This window comes from Aricia agestis, chromosome 11, assembly GCF_905147365.1.
Source record: "Aricia agestis chromosome 11, ilAriAges1.1, whole genome shotgun sequence".
In the NCBI taxonomy this organism is placed as follows: Eukaryota; Metazoa; Arthropoda; class Insecta; order Lepidoptera; family Lycaenidae; genus Aricia; species Aricia agestis.
In genome coordinates, this window is record NC_056416.1 from 9,317,685 (window position 1) to 9,332,942 (window position 15,258).

Below are 15,258 nucleotides of genomic sequence, written 5' to 3' on the forward strand. Positions count from 1 at the left end.
TCCGGTAAAAATGGGTATTATGGTACTTATATAATAGTTTTGTATAAATAACTTACGGTCGCAGCTCCAGGCTCTGGATGTCGCAGTACTACCACATCGGAGTAACTGGCCATAACAGCTACGCTGTCTTCTAAAGTTTCACCTTTTTTAGCAGATGAACTTGTTGCGTCTGTATGGATTACAGATCCTCCCAATCTTTGCATAGCAGCAGCGAAACTGCAACTAGTGCGTGTGCTTACTTCATAAAATATTGAGGACATAACTTTACCCCTTAATATATCATCAAGATATCTTCCTTTGCTGACACTAGTTTTCATAAACTGTGCTAGATTGAAAATGTCGTTGAGAGTTTCCTTTCCGAATGTATCAACGGTCAATATACTTTTACCGTACAAATCACTACGTTGTTTCTGTGGCACAAGTGCTTGTGATGGGTAAGATGAACTATCACACCTTTGTCTAGTAAAAGTCTGGACAGGCAATGGTGAAATACTTCTTAAGCCGGTTGTATCATTAAAATGAACATTCAGTTTGCTTGGTAGTTCGGGCTTCGAAGGTTCTAACTGGTCAAATTCAATGTCACTTATTCTACTGTTATCTAAATTAGCATGTACATCTAACGCTGAATTCGGCCGACTTATCTCTTTTTCGACTTTCTCAACAGCATACGTAGGGAACGATTGCTTTTTAGGTGTAGGCCATTCGCGAACATTTTGTCCAAATCCAGGAGGTACAAGAATTTGTCCTTCGACATAAGCTATTTCACCTCGTAATGTTACTCGATGTACGGCACCACATACCTGCACTCCAGCAAACGGAGTCCATTTTGATTTTGTGAATTCCAAGGCCTGCGGAATCGTCCACTCATAATCCATATCGACTTCAACGTAGGTATTTAATTGTTCAGGTAGATTGAAAATTCTGCGCGGATTTCTGTGGAATTTGTTGATTATGTCTTCTATGGTCATCCGACCTTGATGAACTGCATTTAAAAGTAATGGCAAAATGGTTTCCAAGCCCGGAAAACCAGGCGGTGGCTTTTCGCTGTTCTTCTCTTCTACTGTATGTGGTGCATGATCAGTTGCAAAAATATCAATAATATCTAAGTTTTTCCACAACTCTGCTTGATCTTCCGGCGAGCATAAGATAGGACGCACTTCAGCTCGCCCTGAACCAATTTTGTCGATGTCTGCTGTGCTCAAAAACAAATGATGAGGACAAACTTCACAGGTTACTTTTAAGCCATGCTCTTTAGCAGCCTTAATAATTAAAATTTCTTCTTTTCGAGCAACGTGACAAATGTGTATTGGTCTATCCAACAAAGATGCCATCAAAATAATTGCTCCAGTTTTTTCTTTTTCTGCGTGTGAGCAAATAGGAAGTTTCTTAGGCCAATTTTGCAAATGGCGTTGCCATATCGTCATGTCATCGAGTGTAAGAGTTGTAAATGTCTGATTTAGATACATTTTGAGGGCCGCTGCTTGTGGAGCTAATTCTGCAGCTGTGTCGTAATTGTTGCTTGAAGCCCCAACGAACAACGCATAGTCGCATCTGGCACTGACTCTAGCCAAAGTCGAAACATATTCGAATGAGGTGCGGTCAACAACCGGTGGATTCGTATTGGGCATGGCACATATCATTGTAATTCCACCGGCTAGAGCAGAAGCTGTACATGAATTAAAGTCTTCCTTATATGTTGCTCCTGGTTCTCGTACATGAACATGTACGTCTATGAAACCTGGCAACTTTATTATATTACGAGAAGTCATACAGTCGGTGTGCGTTTTCATTGGCGGTGCACCGCCACATTGCAACATAGCCTGAAAACAAGATATTGAAACCCGTTATTTGCTTCTACAAAGTCAAATTAAATATCAAAATATATATTTATTTTATTAAATGCTTGTAACCCACCTTCACTAAAAGTTTTGCACATTTAACATCCGTTACCAACGGCACTGCATAGTCTACGGCCAATCTTCGAGTTCGGTAGCCATGGGTAGTAAATGAAGAAACTCTCCTAGCACCACCCCGCATAGGTAAGTTAATTACAAGGTCTAATTCACGTCTTGCCATAAAATCTGCTAAATGCATTAGCTCACCATCAGATCTAGCATCATCTGGATCTCCTATATGATCAAATGTCCATTGTACACTTTCCACCTAAAAGACATACAGATTTCTGAAATCATTATAATTTTAATACAGTTTTACCATGCAGTTCGTAATCAATAACTTTTTTTGTAAAAAATCTTTAAGCAAGGCAATTACTACCTCAATACCGTGTTCTGTGTAAAAATCTCCAGTTCCCATACTTGCATATAATTTATATCCCATATTTTGTAAAATTCGGACACTGGGCAACAATTCTATCTTGTGCTGAAATTAATAAAAAGTATAGGTTATAGTATTACTACTATTATTATAATATTTACGTCTACGGGAAAAAATATTTTATGAATATACAGGTCTTTAAAACTAGAATTACCTTAAACGTTCCTACGGATAACAGGATAGCTTTTTTAGGAATTCTGAAACCGGTACTCATTAAAGATTTTAGATATGCTTCATATCGGTTATCTCCAAAACATGCAACTTCTCCTGTTGAAGCCATTTCTACACCTAAAGTAACATCAGCTCCAGACAATCTTGAAAAAGAAAATTGCGGCACTTTCACTCCAACTTTTCCGCAGCCTCCCATAACATTTACCGGTTCGACTGGCAATCCTAATATAACTCTAGTAGCCATTGCGACAAAGTCATGATCTAATGTTTTTGAAACAAAAGGGAATGACCGCGAAACCCTGACATTGCATTCAATAACTTTTAGATCATTATCTTTTGCGATAAGTTGCATATTAAATGGACCAGTCACATCTAAAGTTTCAGAAATTATTCTAGCTATTTCATTAATTCTTTCTAATGTTTCTTGATTAATATCCTGGGGAGGCGTTACTAAAGTAGCATCTCCCGAGTGTACCCCGGCATTTTCAACATGTTCAGACACCGCCATACAAAGGATTACTCCATCTGCAGCTACTACATCCACATCAATTTCTTTCGCATCCATTATATACTTAGAAATTACTACTGGATATTCCTTGCTCACTTGGCTAGCAGATTTCAAATACGCTTCTAAGTCTTGATTTGAGTAAGCTACATTCATTGCAGCTCCACTTAAGACATAAGAAGGCCTCACTAAGCAGGGATAACCTACTTCTTCACAAAAACTAACAGCAGATTCAAGGTTTGTTAATTCCTTCCAACGAGGCTGCAATATTCCCTTGCGATCTAACATGCGAGAGAACTTGAATCTATTTTCAGCATTGTCTATCATATCAGGCGAAGTTCCCAAGACTATAGCCTGTTGTCTGTGCAAATCCATAGCTATGTTATTAGACAATTGTCCTCCCATACACAAAATTACACCAAATGGATGTTCTAAATTATAAATATCCATTACGACTTCAAATGAAATTTCTTCAAAATATAATCTATCACTCATATCATAATCTGTGCTCACAGTTTCAGGATTATAGTTGATCATTATCGTCTTTTTACCTTGATTTTTAAGTTCTCTCAGACATCCCACTGCGCACCAATCAAACTCAACTGAGCTACCGATTCTGTAAACGCCTGAACCAAGAACCATTATTAATTCTCCAGGAAAATCTACATCGTGCGTGCTTCCATTATATGTGAGATACAAATAATTTGTTGATGCCGGCCATTCAGCTGCCACTGTATCGATCTGCTTCACAAAAGGTGTTATGTGGAATTCTTCTCTTAGTTTTCTCACTCCAAGTTCAGTACTTTTAATTGCAGCTGCAATTTGTTTGTCTGAAAATCCCATTTGCTTTGCTGCATTTAAAATTTCTGAGCTGATATTACTACTATTGATTGATTCCAACTGTTTGTAATAGTCTATTATATTTTTAAATTTATGTAAAAACCATTTATCTATCTTTGTAAGATCGTATAGTTTATCTATGGAGTAGTTCTCCCGTAAAGCTGCGGCTAAAACGAACATTCTCTTATCTGTGGGTTCTCTTAATTCATTCTCATTTACTTTTTTGATGTATGGGTCAAACCCATTAACATTTTCATCAACCATTCTTAAAGCTTTTTGGAATGCTTCTTCGAAATTTCTTCCAATAGCCATAACTTCTCCGACGCTTTTCATAGAACTTCCAATCTTTGTGCTTACTCTATTAAATTTAGCTAAATCCCATCTTGGAATCTTTACAACACAATAATCTAAACTTGGCTCGAAGCAAGCTGTGGTAACACCGGTGACAGAATTTTTTATAGAAGGTAACGAAACTCCTAAAGCCAATTTTGCGGCTACGTATGCAAGTGGATATCCAGTTGCCTTGCTAGCTAAAGCAGAACTTCTAGATAATCTCGCGTTAACTTCAATTATATAAAATTCTTCTGAGTTTGGATTCAGTGCATACTGAATATTACATTCACCTACTATACCAAAATGCCTTATGACTTTTAGTGCAGTGCTCCGAAGCATATAATAATCTTTGTTAGACAATGTTTGACTAGGCGCAACAACAATAGATTCCCCTGTGTGAATACCTAACGGATCTACATTTTCCATATTACAGACGGTGATACAATTGTCATATGCATCTCTGACTACCTCATATTCAACTTCTTTCCAGCCTTTTAGTGATTTATCAATGATGAGTTGTTCTGAGTGTGAAAGTGCTTGATGGGCAAGAGTTCTAAGCTCTTCCTCATTATTTGCAAATCCTGATCCTAATCCTCCAAGTGAAAATGCGGACCGCGCCATAACTGGATAACCAATTTGTAATGCAGCTGCTAGTGCTTCTTCAACTGTAGAGACAGCTGCACTAGGAGCAACCTTTTCACCGATGGCATTAATTTTTTCCGCAAATATCTTTCGGTCTTCGGTGTCTACTATTGACTTGATTGGTGTCCCTAATACACTTACATTGTATTTTTCAAATACCTTGGACTTTTCTAGTTCAACACCACAGTTTAAGGCAGTTTGGCCTCCGAATGTAAGTAGAACACCGGTTGGTCTTTCAGCTTTTATTACTTGCTCCACATATTCCGGTGTTATTGGCAAAAAATACACTTTATCTGCTAAACCTTTGGAAGTTTGAACTGTCGCTATATTTGGGTTTATTAAAACGGTTTGTATTTTTTCTTCTTGTAAAGCTTTTACACCCTGAGATCCAGAATAATCAAATTCGCCGGCCTGTCCAATAGAAAGTCCACCAGAACCGAGAATTAAAACTTTTTTTGGGCGATCGTGAATAGTTGGTATAAATTGTAGTTTCTTTGTGATCATGTCATTTACTTTATAGTTCTGATTACTCTTGAAAGCTTTTACACTGTCTATAAAAATGTCAAAGAGACATTCCAAGTCGGTGGGCCCTGCAGTATGTTCAGGATGAAACTGTACACTAAAGTATGGAAGAGTGTTATGTATTATGCCTTCATTTGTTTTGTCGTTTTCATTTGTAAACAGGATATCCCAATTTTTTGGCAATGTATTAACATCAACTGCAAAACCATGATTTTGCGATGTCATAAAACATCTTGATGTTTCCTTATGTGTGCATGGCAAATTATGACCGCGATTTCCATATCTGAAAAATATTTTATTAGTATTTAACATTGTTTAATGTTTTGTGTGGTTGAACGTATTTAAAAGTGTATTTTGTAACTTTTACTTCTAATCTTACCTTGTTTTATAAGTTTTACATCCAATGGCAGTAGCTAATAGCTGGTGACCAAGACAAATGCCAAAAATAGGTTTTACAATCTTACTATTATTTATTGTACTTCTCAGATTTTCAACTACTTTTTTACACATTTCTGGATCTCCAGGACCGTTGCTTATAAACAAACCATCATAACTATTTGGGTCTAATTTATGGTCCCAGGGAACTAATGTCACTTTAGCATTGCGCTTAGCGAGACATCTTATTTGGTTATATTTCAAACCACAATCAACTGCTACTATATTGATGTCTCCTTTCTGATTAAATATGCGTGGTTCCTGAAAAACAAAACACAATACTGAAATTTTGTTTCCCGGCACGGGTGATCACATTATAGTATCAAAGTTTTTTTAAATTTATTTTTGTCGAAAATTCCAAGGTTACATCGTCAAAGCAATGAAACATAAATTTCAAACATACCTTAATTGATACTTCTGCTACTAAATTGCGGTTGTTAGGATCTTGCAGAGGAGGCAAGGGACCAAACGGAGGCACGCCTTGAATAATTCTGCCCAATGTGACTCCTTCGCGCAGTCGAAACGTAAGGGCTCTTGTATCTATTGCACAGAGTCCAGGTATTCCCTTGGATTCCAGCCAGTTTCCCAACGACTGTATGGCACGCCAGTGACTCGCGTGGGTGCTTATCTGACCCACTATAAGAGCGCTCGCCCAAATGCGGTTAGATTCGAACCATCTGAAATTTTTTTTTTTTCTATACATATTATAAAATAAAGTCGCTTTTTCCCCTCATGTCCCTTTGTTCCCTTTAATATTTAAAACTACGCAACGGATTTTGATGATTCTTTCAGTTTTAGACAGCCCATTTATCGAGGAAGGCTATGCTCTATTTTATCACGTTGAGACTAATAGGAGCGAAGAAATAGAGGAAATGTGGATAAAACGGGGAACATTATTTGAAAGGGCTAACTTGAACGCGCTAATCTCAGGAACTACTGGTCCGATTTAAAAAATTATTTCAGTGTTAGATAGCCCATTTATTGAGGAAGGCTATAGGCTATATTTTATTACGATAATTTATTACGATTTTATTAAGATAAGACTAATAAGAGAATGTGGAAAAAATGGGGGAAATTATTTGAAAGGGCTTATCTCGCGAACTACTGGAGCAATTTTTATGTTATTTGGCAATTGGTACCGATAAGAAGTAGACCACGTGAAAGATAGCATAGGCTATCGATTTTAATCATTTTTTCAGTGGCTATATATTTTATACCCGTGCGACGCCGGGGCGGGTCGCTAGTATTAAATAAACCATTGATTTATGTTACAAGTTGTAGTTATTTTAGCAGAATATATTTTCAGTTTTAAAACTATAACTGTATATTTTTACTTTTTGTGCAGGAATTGGTCTATCACGGGGGAACCTTATATTACCGCTATAAAACTATATTTTTTCCTTTTCCAGGTCTTTCAGTATCTCCATACCAATCAGTTCAGTGGCTTAAGCGTAAAGAGGCAACAGACAAAACCACTTCCACATAATTTAAAATAGGTATAAAGTGAGGATTAGGATTAATCCTTAAGAGTCCGGGTGCCATCGCAGTTTTCATACAAACGTAATACCAATATCATTTCCGATACGGGAATATTTACCATATTTGAGTTATTATTCAGCTTAAGATAGTAATTACCTAGGTTCCTGTACAAAGATTCACTGCAAAATATTTACATAAGTACCAAAAATATGAACGACTACAATTTAATATGTAAATATTGTAATCGTTCATATTTTTGGTTTGTAAATATTTTGCAGTGAATCTTTGTACAGGAACCTAGGTAATTACTATCTTAAGCTGAATAATAACTCAAATATTATGGTAAATATTCTCGTATGGGAAATTATCTTGGTATTACGTTTGTATGAAAACTGCGATGGCACCCGGACTCTTAAGGATATGAATATTACCGTGGTAGGCCGTATTCATCCTGTTCGCTTTCGTCGGGCACTCCGTAGTTGCCGATCAGCGGATACGTCAGCACCAGCAGTTGAGCGTGGTACGATGGGTCCGTCAATGACTCTGGATACCCGACCATACCAGTTTGGAATACTGAAACGTACAAATTAGGACATACAGATACCTATTACTTTGAAATGTAATTTTAAAACGTACCCAATCAATAACTTGCGTTTAAGATATACAGTATTTATGATGAGTTGAGATGAAATGAAATGACGATGAAATAAAATGAAACCAAATTAAATAAAAAATATAATATGCCGCCATTTCGGTGGTCCTTCTACCGTTTCCAGATTTAAATAATATTACGTACAAACATGAAACTTTGCCATATTTCCGTTATTGTCATATGCTTTTTAAAAAGTAATAGAAGCATACCAATTAGGAGCAAATAAAAAGAAAACAAAAAATCAATACAAATGTTACTCGAATCTCGCATAATATTATAGGTCATAGTTCGGTGGTACAGTGACCCAATGCGGTGAACGAACTCCACGTGCTGTCGCCTGTCAAACTTTTATCTTATCATTTGGCGTTTCTACATGTTTCTGATACAACGCTGTCTACGGTCCGCGTTACAAAAAGTTTGTGGTATAGTTTTACAAATACACAAGGTCCCCATGATAACAGTCTGCCATTAAATTATTCCACAAAAAAAAAAATATAAATTTTGAGATAATTATCTAAACGGCAGACATGCTGCAAAAGTCCATATTAACGATTTTAGACTTCTAAGTTCTAGCTACGCACAAAGGAACCCTCGATGGGAAAAGTTAATGCCCATGACACCCACAGCAGATGAAACAGTATTCGTCCTAGCATCAATACCTCAGAACAGGAAAATAAGATCAATACCTATCTATGGAGTTTGCTACATTACTGTAAGTCTGCGGGACACTAGCTCTCAGTCTATTATATCTTACCTACTTCACCCTCTACCGGCACCTTGGCTCCGAAGCTGCGTCCCTGGTACATGGAGCCGTCCGCCAGCACCAGCGTGCAAGGCGGACCCATTTCGCACGACAGTTGCTCATTTTGCTTCATATTCCTAAAATAAATTAGGAACAATTAACCACTAGGAAGATTTATGTTGAAATACGATCATTAAAATTAAGTATACAAAAACAAACAAAAGGCACCGTATAAACAATACATAAAAATACAATTCTAACATCGAATGAACCAGTAACCACTACTCGACGGTCGACCAGAATTTGACGGCAAATTTTGCTGGCATAATTTCAAAAAATATCCTTGATCATTAGATACATTTTTATATTTGCATGTTTCACACACAAAATCAGCCGTTATAAGGAAAAAAATATCCACAGCTGAACATATATAACCTCCTCCTTTTTGGAAGTCGGTTAAAAAAAGGATCAAAATGTTTTATTTCGATTACCCCGGTATTGCTAGCTAGAGTCAATTTCTTTTCTCACTTTTTGCCATCAGATCCTGGTAGACCTATACTACTGGTTGATTTTAAATATGATTGTATTCGTTGATTGCATCGAAAAAAAAATTGTCGGCCAAAAAAAAAAATTCATACGAAAACTTTGGAACATTATTGACCACAATGATTTATCAGCTATCACGAACGTCAAGGATATTATTCATCTATGATTGCCCTTGATCGTCATCGATAAGTTGTAATAGTGGCAAACATGAAAGTTGTAACTTCGTTATTGATTCAACTTCCGTTTACCAATTTTTTATCATTAACTATTTACTATTTATCGTAGCAGGGGTGGCTTATGAGATCGAATACGAAAATAATGTTTGTCCTATTCAAATACTTTAGAATCAGTTTATTAATTTTTAAGCCTTACGTAAATAGTACGTACCTAAATCTAAATATGTAAATTGCAAGTTACACATAATAACATGTATATAATTTTTTAAAATACAATTTTGATAACCTTTATAAAATAAGATGGTTTGAATATTTACTATTTTATAAATTTTATTATTATTATAATTACAGTTATTAATGACGTGATTGAAATACTAGAGCATAATATTTCCTGTTGCGGTAAAAGCCATGATAATCTTTTAATAAATACACGGTTAAGTATCGAAATATCTAGATACTAATTTAGACAGGTTTCAGCAGAACAAAGGACTCATTCAGACTCAAAGCTTTTTCAGTGAGTTAATGTTAATTTAAAATGTAAACAAAAATGAAGTAAAAGAACTAGAAAGGTACTAGAAGTGCGCAGCAAGAATCACAAATAAATATATATAAATAACATAGTACGGTATGCACTTACAAAAATATTATAAAACTAAAAAAGTGAAATATAAATTCTATGGTAATAATTATTTCAAAGTTCTATTCCATCTTCAATTCTATAAAAATAAAACGGTTCCAGAAGGACTAAAGAAAAAAGTAGATTAAAAGTGAGTCAATAAATTGTTCGCAACGCAAAATAACTCTGTTCGCAACTAAAGTCGGCTTGTGAGAATTGTACAAGTTGTGGAACATTCCAATACACGAAGATCAATTGCTAGACATAACCATTTACTTACAGGTTAATATACTCACGAGATTGAACAAGCCGGCCACGTGGTGATAATATGCGCTCACCAAACGGTGTGCTGCTGTCGCGAGTCTCAATACGACAGACTGCCTAGAATGAGTCGCACTTCCAACAGGCAATACGTCTTATCAACGACATGACAATGAAACCAGTTGCCATCCTCCGTCTCTTTCTAACTTACAGGATTCAAATGTCCTCTCGCTCGCTCGTCTCAAGGGTTAATGAATACCGTGAAGTTGTTTAGGTTACAATATGAGATGGGAACTTAAATTGCTTCAAGTATGGCCGTGAATCGTGATAGCAGCTATTATTATTATCAAAACATAACTACAGCTGGGACAGGGACGCATAGCAACGCTTCCACTTGTACCGCTAGTATATAGTTGATTACTTATTTTAATGTATGTTTAATGTTTTGTTTTTATTGTTCTGACAATTTCGTATTCCTTGCGGGAATTCAGATTTTATTTTAAAATAAACTACATGGCGATAATTACTGTATAGCAAATTCATCAGCTATTGACAATGAAGGACTGAGGCAAACCTGTTTTGTTGCTACCTGTTAGGATTAGGATTAGGATGGAGTTTAGGTGTTCTATAAACGACTGAGAAAATTAGACATGATGAGTAAGTTACCTGTACAATTGGTATTTTGTTACTGTCGCTGATTAGTCTTTAAATAAATGTTTTTATCTGAGACTCGTGATAATTTAAAATATAAATAATAATTATTGTATGTCCTTTGTTTTAAAATTGGGAAAATCTGTTCTGTTCAAAATGAATAAGAAAACAACTTAGACAATATTTTATTAAGTATAGAGTTGTTATTATTATTTACTGTCAAGCATAGGCTTGGCTTAGTTTCGTAGCCGTTCATAGTAGATAAATAAAATGCGTATATACTTACATGTACCTATTGCTACACAATATACAAAATACTACAAAATATGATCTAAAAACTAAATTCGTAAAGATTTTGATACAATACTAAGGTATCTACTAGCTATACACATTATCTACTGGGGCTTGGGGTACGTGAAGTATCGATGAATATTACCAGTCCTATTTAAAATTGGATAGTCAATGAAGTCTAGAGACAAATTATCAGGAGCTTCTTGCAGTTCGACAACTTGGATGATGTTTTTGGCAGGCGCCTTGTTGAGCCATACTCCCGGCAGGTACAGGGTCACTTGGGGACCAACACTGGGCCAGTATCTGCCGAGGTTGTAACCGTTCACGATTATGTATCCCTGAAATAATACATAATTCGTTTGACTTCTCTAATTTTAAAAACTACTATAGAAAAACCAAGTTTGTCTAATGTCATTGATAACGTGTTGTACTTAACTGCATCATTATTAATTCTATCAGATTCTTCAACAATAGCAGAGGGTTTCAACTTATGTAATCTAAATTAATTTAACTGATAATTTTATAACCTTTCCCCATCCTGTGGGATCGATGAAAGTATCAAGTGGTTCTTCTCCATCAGGCAATGTCAGGGTTCCTTCAAATAAGGCAGGCTGCCGCTTATTGCCATTTTGTTCGATTGTGCCGTAGTCGGCGTCCTTTTTCAAACTGAGCGGGAATCCAGTTATCTTCCAAGTTCCAACGAGGCTTTTATTATTTATTGTCACTGGACTCAGTATACCCTGAAAAATATTTGGCTGAGATTATAATGTGAATACCTAATATAATTAATAAATAAATAATAAATGCTTCCTTTAATAAAATATTTCCACCAAGCTTTTTTTTCTGATGCGGTGGAAAAAGCTATATAGAAGTTAAATCCACATGAGTTAGTGTAAGTGTTTGTTATTAATAAGGGGCTTCATAACATTTGCAGGGGTACTTTTAATACTCACTTTAAAGTCATGTAATTTCGGTCCATAATTAATTCTTCCCTGGTTCTCAACAAGCAAAGACAACGTAGATCCAGGTTTGGCCTTAATACTCAAGGTAAATAATTTCTGCATTCGGTTTATAACGCCTTGCAATTCCTGCAAAGTATTTTAAAAGGTAAATAGGTGAAATAAAATATAGCTGCATTATCCTGCGTTAGCATGTTGTCAGTTCATATACCTAGTAGGTACTTACATTATCTACAAATACAAAGATCCAATCTCTAGGCTTCACAATTTGAAGAATACCGTCAGTTTCGTTTAGTGTCGTTTCATATAAAACCAGACCACTCCTCTGACGTAATTCCTCAAAAGTTGGGAGCTTACGACCTGTTACACTCTTGTAAGCTACTCCGAGGGCGGCACGCCCTTCAGTTGACAGCAGTCTCATTTTCAGGCTCAAGTCAATCTTACCATACTCTCCCTTTTTGGATGGTACTGGTTCAGGGATCTTAGCAACATCAGGATTGTACTAGAACACAAGACACATATTTTATTTTGTGTTGTACGATTAGCAAAATCTTCGTATCTTTTTGCTTTCGACGACTTTTATTTTGTTTCAAGTTTGGGCTGTTGCGTTACGTCTTTTCTAAAATGTAGTAATATTTTAGTAAGTAACACTTTACCTACTAAAATGAATAATTGTAAAATAGCAAAAACATATCAAACTTTCTCACTTTTATAAGTTCATTTCTAATCGCGATGTATTTTGGCGATGGATCTCCGGCTTCAGTGAGAGGCGCATCGTAGTCGTACGATGTTAGATCTGGTTGATAAAAAGATCCATAGTTGGCACCTGCAACAAAAATAATGTTTTACTAATAATTATTATACATACACCAGTGTTAATGAACTAGAGTTCCACTGGTGATCCTGGCGACATAGGCACATATTTAAAATCTTTGCATTGGAATGACTATAACTATTACTTACCAGCAGAGAACTCAAAGTTGGTACCGCCAAAGAACATGTACATGTTAAAGTGCATATTATTGTTGATCATGTCTTTCATGGTCTTCACGACGTTTGCGGTGGCGACTTGCTGGATGTGCTCGCTCCAGTGTGTCAGCCAGCCCGGGTAGTACTCGGAGTTCATCAGGGGACCAACAGGCATAAATTCGCGCAGATATTTGAAATTCTTGTTGACGTCGTCAGCTGTTTTGAAAATATTTTTATTGATTTAAAATTAGCAATGCCTATGGTTGATACCTAATTTACAGTTATTGGTAAACTAATATTTGATCAAGGCAAACATACATTAAAGCATCTTATCTACATATTCAGCATTATTGGAAGGAAAACCAGCTACCACGAAAATGCGGATTTTACAATCAATTGTTATGAAAGCAGTAAACACAATAATATAACGTATTACAAAATAATTGGAATTAATAAAGCCGTCGTTATTTGGGAGCAATACTTACTTGTTCCAAAATCAACAGTAGTCAATGTTTCAGGAACAGATCCGTCGTAGAAATATGATTTGTAGAAACCGTCTGTGGTGTACAGCAAGGCGTTGTATCCTACGTGTTCCAAAATTATATCACGGATTTGTGCCATGTACACTTTGTCAGCACCGTAGCTTCCATACTCGTTTTCGACCTGTAATTTTACAAAATATTCTTGTGAGTTGCCTAAAATATGAAAAAAAAATCTAATTTTTAAATAAATTATGAATTATCTTACTTGAACCATGATGATAGGTCCACCATTTCCATACAAGAGCGGCGTTACTCTCTCAAACAATGTTGCCATCCATCTTCTGGTTTCGGCGATGAAATCTAGAATTTTCATAATTTACTACTGTTTTAGCTACAATAATAATTATAAAACTATGTTAATTACATTGAATTAAATCTTACTTTTGTCCGTTGTACGCAATTTAATGTTTGGATATTTGCCCAACAGCCAGTATGGTATACCTCCCTGCAATAAAATATTCGAAAATAATATTGTCCTATAGGTTTAGCTACTAAGGAAAAAAAAAAGGTTTAGAATGTACATGGACGATAATAATTATTGTGGTGAGGGACCTTAGACTGCGTTTCCACCGGAGCTATTTTTCGAGGAACGGTTTTAAGGTTCAAAAGCTGCGTTTGGCGTCGTCAGGCAAATAACACACATTCCTCGCAACATATCTCTAACGCATCCTAAAGAGTGTAACTTACCAAATCCCGCTCCGCGCAGATATAAGGTCCAGGTCGGAACAACACCAGCAGACCTTCCTCTTCTGCTATTTTGATAAACCTGACCAAATCTAAGTCTCCTTCAAAGAATGTCTGTCCCTCTTCTGGTTCGTGGCTACTCCACTCTACGTATCTGAAATAGCAACAGTTTGAATACATTCAGTAGCTTCGATGCATGCCCATTTATTTATTTCAGCTTGATTTATGATTTTTTCAGGTCAAACAGTCAACGAGGACTTGTTGATTACAGAATCCTAAAACTGAACCCTAACCAACATTTTTTGCACATATACAGGGTGTAACAAAAATAAGTGATAATACTTTAGGGTGTACGTGTTTCTCGTAGAGAATTCACTGTGAAAGTAGCAGCGCTGTAAGAACAATTTTTTTTTTTCTATAATGTCTGCTGAACTTTTAGCAATAAAAGAGGCGCTTTCGTATGTGGAATTAAACAACTATAATAAAGTAGTCGTGTTGTCTGATTCGAAAAGTTCGCTTCAACATTTGGCTCGGTGTACCTCGACCGTTCGAGGAACACCGACAGCCTACAATATTTTGAACATTATTATTAAGCTGGCATCTCAAGGCAGATCTATTATTCTACAGTGGGTACCGTCACACATAGGTCTAGATTATAATGAGGTAGTGGACGGCTTAGCTAGGGAGGCGATCTCCGATGGTATTCCGTGCTCAATGTTTCCGGTGTATAGCGACTTTATCAGCGTTATAAAAAAACAATGTTATGACATGTGGAGGGAGTATTTTGATGAAGTTTCTAAATTGAAAGGAATATGGTACAGGACGATCCAACCGCACCCGCCTAAATCTCTTTGGTTTGACGATAAAAATATTGTATTAAGTAGGACTGAATTGATTGCTGCTTTGAG

General features: G+C 36.2%; 1 protein-coding gene across 3 annotated transcripts in view; it reads right to left on the reverse strand.

The window, feature by feature from the left end:
* Window positions 1-15,258, reverse strand: part of LOC121731617 (CAD protein) — a 33,445-nt gene that overhangs the window by 757 nt on the left and 17,430 nt on the right. Inside the window, exons 4-21 of one of the 3 annotated variants that reach the window (XM_042121136.1) lie at window positions 14,354-14,504; window positions 14,048-14,111; window positions 13,872-13,966; window positions 13,610-13,787; window positions 13,119-13,340; window positions 12,863-12,981; window positions 12,382-12,657; window positions 12,150-12,284; window positions 11,724-11,936; window positions 11,320-11,534; window positions 8,668-8,792; window positions 7,693-7,834; window positions 6,186-6,459; window positions 5,727-6,043; window positions 2,489-5,630; window positions 2,275-2,379; window positions 1,915-2,163; window positions 57-1,820 (exon numbers count right to left, since the gene is read on the reverse strand). In XM_042121136.1, coding sequence (XP_041977070.1) covers window positions 57-1,820; window positions 1,915-2,163; window positions 2,275-2,379; window positions 2,489-5,630; window positions 5,727-6,043; window positions 6,186-6,459; window positions 7,693-7,834; window positions 8,668-8,792; window positions 11,320-11,534; window positions 11,724-11,936; window positions 12,150-12,284; window positions 12,382-12,657; window positions 12,863-12,981; window positions 13,119-13,340; window positions 13,610-13,787; window positions 13,872-13,966; window positions 14,048-14,111; window positions 14,354-14,504 — 7,786 coding nt within the window. Of the gene's footprint in view, window positions 1-56; window positions 1,821-1,914; window positions 2,164-2,274; window positions 2,380-2,488; window positions 5,631-5,726; window positions 6,044-6,185; window positions 6,460-7,692; window positions 7,835-8,667; window positions 8,793-10,273; window positions 10,441-11,319; window positions 11,535-11,723; window positions 11,937-12,149; window positions 12,285-12,381; window positions 12,658-12,862; window positions 12,982-13,118; window positions 13,341-13,609; window positions 13,788-13,871; window positions 13,967-14,047; window positions 14,112-14,353; window positions 14,505-15,258 lie in introns of those variants that run through there. The other 2 variants (XM_042121134.1, XM_042121135.1) reach the window with 2 other exon arrangements.